The 8,208-nt window shown below is 37.7% G+C and overlaps 1 protein-coding gene across 1 annotated transcript; it reads left to right on the top strand.

Annotated features, from left to right (window-relative positions):
* The first annotated feature begins 5,331 nt into the window (after positions 1 to 5,331).
* Positions 5,332 to 7,016, top strand: LOC140758054 (serine/threonine-protein kinase BLUS1). Its single transcript, XM_073094055.1, has one exon. It carries the CDS (start codon positions 5,347 to 5,349, stop codon positions 6,856 to 6,858), a length of 1,512 nt encoding a protein of 503 aa, XP_072950156.1. The 5' UTR covers positions 5,332 to 5,346; the 3' UTR covers positions 6,859 to 7,016.
* The last annotated feature ends 1,192 nt before the right edge of the window (positions 7,017 to 8,208 follow it).

The following is an 8,208-nucleotide window of genomic DNA, read 5'->3' as shown; positions in this document are numbered from 1 at the left end:
GTGTTCAAATGCTCTCAAGGTCGTTTGAACATATTTACCCAATAGCCAGAAAATAATTAGGTGTTCGAATGCTCTCAAGGCCGTTTGAACGTCCACGACGATAAACTCTAGTTTAGGTGTTTTAATTAAGTATTTTTTCTTATGAGGCAATAGGATTCGAGTCTATTCGATTCTATTGCCAAGTCTAATCAAGTTAGGGAGTCACCTATAAATAGATGTAGTGTGCACTTGGATAATCATCTTGGATTATTGAAGTTAATTTGCAAGATCGTCTCCCTCCTTGTTCGACTACCTCTAAGCTTTGGAACTTTAGCCACCATCTAGGATCTTCATTGCTTCCTTCAGCTTCGTCAAGTCTCACCCCCTTGACTCTACGGAACGGCCCTACTTCTTCTTTGTACCTTGTCAACCGATTTCATCGATTACCGCCATTGTCATCTCTACCACCTAACCATAACCTTAGGCCAAGCACTACCATGCCTCTTCAGCCTCTCCTTTTTTTGATCCATCCCGATAAATTCGTTCCATCTTAGATCATCTCAATCCCAAAAGTACTATACTATCTAACCGTTTGATCTAGAATTACATCTTAACTTTGGAAATCCACGATAACTCTAACTTTCTGCTCGTGAGTCGAAATCCAATTCCGTCTTTGAATTTAGACTCACACTGATCATATGGTTAGAAAGGTGTTAATTACAAGATATTTATTTCATTGGTTTGCTTAATCCAAGATTAGAGGAATATTTTCATCTTATTTTCATGTGAAACAGAGCAATGATTCAGTACATACATATCACGTTGAAACAAGATTCTATCTTTTGATCTATCAAAACTGTAAAATTCTAAGCATTTACTTACTCAAATTGTTAATTAACTCCCAAAATTTAAGCATTACTTAGCAGTTTTCTTAGGTATCCTTTAAAAAATTGTGAGAGTTTGATATGATTAGTAGGATCATAGAGAAGAAATAATTTGACTATTTTACTCTTAAAAATTGGAAGATTGACCTACCGTATTTCCAATCTAGCAGCGAGTACGTACTTCTAGTCATTTTTATAAAATTATATATAATTTCAGCTGTTCGATTAGTTGGACCAATGATGATTGAGAATCAATCACCAAATGAGTGGTTCGTGGCTCGAGCAAATATGACCTTGCATATATAATTGCGGATTGATGAATAAGCTGATCTTATAATTATTCTGTTATTAGTGATTAGTTTCGATATGAGTTTAAATTTGTGATTTTTATCCAGATTTGAGATCCTTCTGTTACGGACCAGATCTGAACATAATAAATTTTAAAAATTTAGGTGGTGATAGCCTCATGAGATAGAGTTCTAATGGCTTTAGTTTCACGTCAATCAGATATCTGAATGAAAAGATATAATTAAAATAGTGGAGTAAAGTCAGAACGGGGCAGATATCCGACGTTGCAGCAGTCATCCGAGAGTGAAGGATGGCTAAGGGTGGCTGCTAGAGGAAGGTGGTGGTTAGGTTTTTTGAGTGCTTAGAAGGGTTCTACGATTATGATTTATTCCTATAAAGATAAAGACCATCTAGCGGATACAATAAAAATGATAAATATGATTATAAGAAAATAATTAATTCTTAATGTTTTGATATTTGAATTCATAAACAAAGAAGTCCAGCCCCTCTATTTATAGAGCTTGGGTATAATTAGTCCTATTCAGACTTAGCCTTATACGCTTATACAACTCGAACTAGAATTTACCTTAGAGACTTACATGACTTATTTGAACTTGTCTTAGTAACTTACATAACTATTGAACTTTCCTCAGTGGTTTACATGACTTAACTAGACTTGCCCTATGACTTACATAAGCATAAATTAATTAAAAGATAAATAGACTCGATCTATTGAGCTCAATATTCTCATGATGTGATCCGATCTGACGCGATTCACATCACTTTCATATAAAAATCTTTATGTTTGTGATTATCTGTTTACATTCTTATATTTTATTATTGATATTTAAGATCTAATTTTACATTTATAAATTTTCATATGGATATTTGATTTCTGATGGATCATTTCGTACCAATTAAAAGAAGCAATTACTAGTTTTACTAGCAATTGTGTTTGCTACTATAATTTTTTAATATTTTTTTATCATTCAAGATCCCAAGGCTAGATATGAATAGGATAAGAGTCAATTCTTCGTAAATACAAAGACACTAAGACCTCATTAAGCTTTAGTTAATATACTTACCATTTAGTTTAGGCTTTAAATCATGTGCATCGCCGCTGCCGAGTCATCAACTAACCCAAGCCACCAATCAACTATCAAATAATTTTCTCCATAATAATTATTTAAAAGTGGAGTTGTTTACCAACTTTACTACGTTGGTCAGCTCTATAATCTTTTAAGCTACATTTATAACCATCACAATTCATTATATTTATAATAGTGATTGGATTTTCTACTGTATATGCCAAACATATACAACAAATATTAAATTAACTGCTAACATTTAGCGACGATAGTTAATGCTGCAAATAAGAATTTTGTCTTTTTGTTACTAAAAGTTGTAGAACAAAAATTTTTTGGCTTTTAGCAGCAATTATTACTAGATATCAAAATTTTGCAGTGGATCTCTTGAATTAATTAGTGTAAACATAAATTAAATTTATATAACCTTCTCATCGTTGTCTAGTGACAAGCGGAGAGTTCTATTTTTTAAAATAAACCAGTGTTATATATAAGTAATTGTGACTTTAGATGGTCTATTAATGAACTTAATTACTTGCTTAGCTCTGTCATGCATTGTCATTCAAGCTTCCTTATTGTTGAAATATTAAGTTATGACAACCTTTGGGTTCTTTAGAAGTTGGAAAATGAAGAATTATGTAGTATAATTAAGAGTCATGTAAATCACTATATATATATGGTCTTATCTTTATGCAATGGCAAGCAAATAAAGTGATAAAAGTTTAAAGTTTTTATCTGCTTCTATCTTGTGCTAAGTATTAAGAGAATAATCTTCTATCTTGAGTTTTCTACCACCTTTTCCTAAGAGCTAACTTTCCTTGAAGTACCAATATGGTTTCCAATAACTTTTTGCAACTCTTGGAGTATCAAAATAAAGGTTCTTTGTGGATTTTAAGATCTATGGAATATTATAAAGAATGACTATGTTTAGTAGGAGAAACGTGACGATATTCACACTACAACAACTCAATGAGTTGATGGAAATCCACAAAAGGGACAAAATGACATGTTTTCATTTATCAAATAGTAAATGAGGTGAAAGAAGTGTGTGAGTCTATAAAGGAGAGGAGAAGATGAAGATAATGCAACTTCAAACTCTTCGAAGTCAATTTGATACTATTCGCATGAAGGACTCCGAAGTAGTTGAAGACTATCACCAAGTTATACTGCTAGCCCTAGCAAATTGCTTAACTAGGGTTTGGGCTTTCCTCCTCCCCTCTATCAAGGGTTTTTCTCATCTGCCGCCGTCGTCGATGTCTTTCGCCCTCTCCCCTCCTCCTAGCATCAGCTGGGAGGAGGGGAGGGGGTTTTTCCCCTTCACGGCAAGGTATTTCTCCTCTCATCTTTCCCCTTCTATCTTTCATTCCCTTTTCTTTCTCCTCCTCCTCCTCCCTTCTCTCTTCTCTATTTCTTCTTCTTTCTCCCTCCCCTCCTTGTTTTGCTTGACCGGGGTCATCGTTGTTAAGGCCGCCGCAACTATGGTCATCGAGGTTGTAGCCGTTGTGGATGAGGCCGCTACAACAATGGCCATCTAGGTCGCGGTCCCTCCCTCATCCTCTTCCCCTCTTTTTCTCTCATTCTTGCTACCCTTTTCTCCACTTTTGTACCACCTCCTCGCTATGCCACCCCTAGCCAGTGACTCCCCTCCGTCAACTCCACCTCTTTTTAGATGCTTACTTTGCCATCTCCCAATCTGTCACTGTTTGTCGTCACAACCGTTCTGCTACCGCCCACTACATACCTTCTTCTCCTCCCTCACCAGCGAGGGTGATGACCATAGTTAGTGGCCACCAAGTCACATTGTTCCCTTGATGATGATTATTTGATCTTTTTGCAGCATGAAGCTATGTTGCTTTAGATTTGTTTAAGATTGAAAAGAAGCTTAAGTTAGCTTGTTTGTTTGTCTAATCAAATGAGTTGGGTGTACTTTATTCAAATCTTGTATGCCCTTAGGGCTTGATGCTTAATTTTCTTGTTGTGCCGGTAGAGGGGCTCTTCAAAAAATCTCCCTTTCCTTTGTGTATCAAAGCTAGTAAAAGATGTTTGGCTTTAATGAAATTATTGGTCTATGGACCTTCTATCAAAAAAAGAAAAAGGAAAAAAAAAGACATTCACCAAGCTCTCAAGATGGATACTTTACCAAATTGATGAAAAAGCTTGCCATGGAAATGATCTAGTTTAAGAGGAAAAGTTTAAAATATTAAACTAGCTCATTTGACTAGTCAATTAGATTAATTGGCTAGTATAGAATTTAATAATGATTAAACATTAGTACTTTAGTTTTAGGTGACTTTTAATCTTCTCTTAGCCTTAGAATTACAACAACCTATTTTGTTCTCTAAAAGTTAGAAAATGAAGAGTTATGTAACATAACTAAGAGCAATGTAAACCATTATCTTATGGAATGACAAGCAAATGAAGTAAAAAAAAAGTTTAAAATTTTTATCTATTTCATCTTATGCTAATTGTCGTGAGAATAATATTCTTCTTTTGAATTTTCTACCCCTTCTAACACTTATTTAGTAGTCCTTAAATAGATCACATCTCCGGAATTCTTATTCTTGAAAATATAGGAGGAAGTTCTTCTGTTATATGCAGTTTCCATAGCAAGTGTGGTCTCTGGTTTAATTTGCTTCATTTGGTTGGTAGTTAATTTGGGACTTATTTCTGAAATGGAGGTACTTGTTTTAGACTTTGGTTAACTAGATGATCCTTTGTGGTGGTGAAAAGAAATGGATGATGGTTATTATAGTTGCTGACATGATGTGATTACTGCAACATTATTGGCCACAACGATCATCCATGCCCCCTTTCCCCCCATAAATTCGGAGCTAGCCTGCAAAAGAAACCACATATAATATATTCACGGGAAGCTCAGTTCCAGACATGACTCTGTGGCACTTCCATACACCAAGCATCCTCATCATCTACCTTTCTACCCCTTCTCACATGAAACTATCTATATGCTAAGTGTAGCAAAACGAACCCTCCACCTGTATGAATACGAAGGATGCCATACCAACCAAGTAACTCTCTATGCCTTCCCATTCATGGAAAAGCCTTATAAGAGGCATCCAAACTGAAACAAATGAAAAGTAGTACTCCTGGCAATGGCTAGAAAAATGTACCCTCTTGATTCGAAGTCCTACAAGCTTCTCTGCGAGGTAGGCAGTGGAGTAAGTGCGGTGGTTTACAAGGCTGCTTGCCTGCCGATGGACTCGGCAGTCGTTGCAATCAAATCCATTGATCTCGAGAGGTCTCGCGCAAACCTTGATGACGTGCGGCGCGAAGCCAAGGCGATGGCGCTGCTCTCCCACCCCAACATCCTCCGCGCGCACTGCTCCTTCACCGTCGACAGCAATCTATGGGTGGTCATGCCGTTCATGGCGGCCGGGTCGTTGCACTCCATCATATCCTCTTCGTACCCAGACGGCCTCCCTGAGCAATGCATCGCGGTTGTCCTCAAGGAGGTCCTCCACGCCCTCTCCTACCTCCACGGGCAAGGCCACATCCACCGCGACATCAAGGCGGGGAACATCCTCGTCGACACCGACGGCTCCATCAAGCTCGCTGACTTCGGGGTCTCCGCGTCGATATACGAGTCGCAGCCCTCGAACGCCTCCATTCATGTATCGCTAACTTCCTCTTCGTTCTTCAACGACATGGCCGGGACTCCATACTGGATGGCTCCTGAGGTAATCCACTCCCACGTCGGGTACGGAATCAAGGCCGACATATGGTCGTTCGGCATCACCGCGCTCGAGCTTGCTCACGGCCGCCCACCGCTGTCCCACCTCCCGCTCTCGAAGTCGCTCATGATGAGGATCACGAACCGCCTACGGATCGAGGATGCCCATGACAAGAACAACAAGGACATCAAGAAGAAGAAGTTCTCGAAAGCGTTCAAGGATATGGTGGCCTCTTGCCTCTCTCACGACCCCTCCAAGAGGCCGTCGGCCGACAAGCTTCTTCGGCATCCCTTTTTCAAGAACTGCAAGTCACCGGATTACTTAGTCAAGAACGTTCTTCAAGTGGTGCCCTCAGTGGAGGAGAGGAACAAGAGTACTACAAGTATAACGAAGTGCTCTAATATCGAGATTGATCATAAAGACGTTGAATCAATGTCTCCACTCATAAAACATCGAAGGGTGAGCGGTTGGAATTTTAATGAAGATGGACTCGAACTAGATCCAATTTACCCCAGCTATCAGGGCCAAGAAAAAATGGAAAACAAGGTTGTTGTACATAATCAAAAAGGAGAAGAAAGAGATCAAGGAGACAAGAACGAGGGCATGGCTCACGTAGCATGCGAGGTTATACCATCCACGTCAATCTTCAAGCAGATGTTGGTTCCTAACTTGGTTTGTCTCCTTGGCAGCTTAGATTTGCAGAGAGGAATGGTGATGAATGTGCTGGCACGTTGTGGTTGCATGGATGTTGAAGCAAGGGAGCAGAGGGAGCATGAGTTAATGGCGTATTTGAATGGCTTGCAGCAGACTGTCGATGATCTCAACCTCCGACTACAGAAAGAGATGAAAAAGAATGCTCATCTGGAGGAGTTACTTGATATTATTAGGATGAAGGGCACCGATCAGGAGAGACAATTTGGCAACAACTTTTAAACAATGCTCTCTTTAATAAATCTCAACCAGCTCTGTAACTGCTATTTTAACTTGATAGCAGCTTGCTTACTCTAGTAGAGTGTAATACTACTCTCTTTATGGCTATTTATGCGCCCTTCTTTCTAAATCCTGAACTCTAATGTAGGTCAGGAATAAAAGTAACTCTTACAATTGGCATTGATAATTTTCAAAAAAAACTTTGATAAAAATTTAAAAAGTAAGAATTTACTGGTAAAAAAGAATTATATCGTACAAAATGGAGAAAACACATAAAAATCACACAATTATACATAACATTGAAATATTTACTAAGAGAGATACGATTCCTACATTGACTGGATTTAGAGATATAAAAGGTGAAAGCCAAAATCCAAGTCTAAAGACAAAGTTCAAATCCTAATTAAAATTGGTCTATTATACTTAGAAAGCCAATTACAAAATTATATTAGAAAACTGAAACACTAGGTCTACAAGGATTAAAAAAAACTAAATACTACTCAAACTATGAAATTCGAAAGTTGGAAAGTGAAAATTAAGTAAGAGTAGTGAATTTAAAGTTGAGAGCAAATAGGAAAACAAAACCTCTTAGTCGGTCGTGAATAAAAGTACCATAGATCCACATAAAATCGATGGATATGTTTTACCAAGCAATAAAAATAAGATTTACTTACAACCTCCCCTAACACTCCAATGTCGTAATGTTTAAGTAATCTCTTGAACAAAAATCACTTGTCTAATTATTCTTGTGAATTAGATCGCCTCTCTTTAGTAAGCACCCTAGAGATGGATAAAAATCTCAAACACAAGTGTGTCAATGGTGATAAATGTCAATGACCAAATTCATGCTAAGGTAAACACAAGGCCACAAGTTTTTAACATGAAATCCTCTCTTGCATAGAGAGAAAAAACACAACAGATATCTTTTCTGGGTCAATCAATTTTACACTTAAACGTATATATACGATTCTCTTACAATCACTCTAATCGTACTCTGGATGATATCTTTGATTAAAGTCCTTCTCTTGCTCAAAATTTTCACATAGATGAACTACTTGGTGGTATAAATCGCTCCTCATTAATTGTTCTTAACTCTCGATGTGGATCAAACTCGCAAAGTCATCGTGCAGTGTAGGTGTTGATGTAGAAATTTTGGTTTGACTCCTCCGATGTATGATGATTATCTCTAATGTAGCTTAGCACATTGACATATGTCGATAGCTCTCTTAACACTTTGTGATACAAACCGAGTTGGGGTCAATCCGAATCACAACAGTTCTACACAATTGAGAGAGAATATTCCCCAAATATTCTCCTAATGCTAGAAAATTGCAAAACTGGCTTCGAATAGCT

The sequence above is a fragment of the Typha angustifolia genome, chromosome 3 (assembly GCF_048772165.1).
Source record: "Typha angustifolia cultivar Huaian chromosome 3, ASM4877216v1, whole genome shotgun sequence".
Lineage (NCBI taxonomy): Eukaryota > Viridiplantae > Streptophyta > Magnoliopsida > Poales > Typhaceae > Typha > Typha angustifolia.
Note: the sequence above shows the minus strand (reverse complement) of the source record. Positions and strands in the feature narration are given on the sequence as shown.

Coding starts and splice junctions, on each gene's coding strand:
- LOC140758054 (XM_073094055.1), top strand. CDS start 5,347: ATGGCTAGAAAAATGTACCCTCTTGATTCGAAGTCCTACAAGCTTCTC.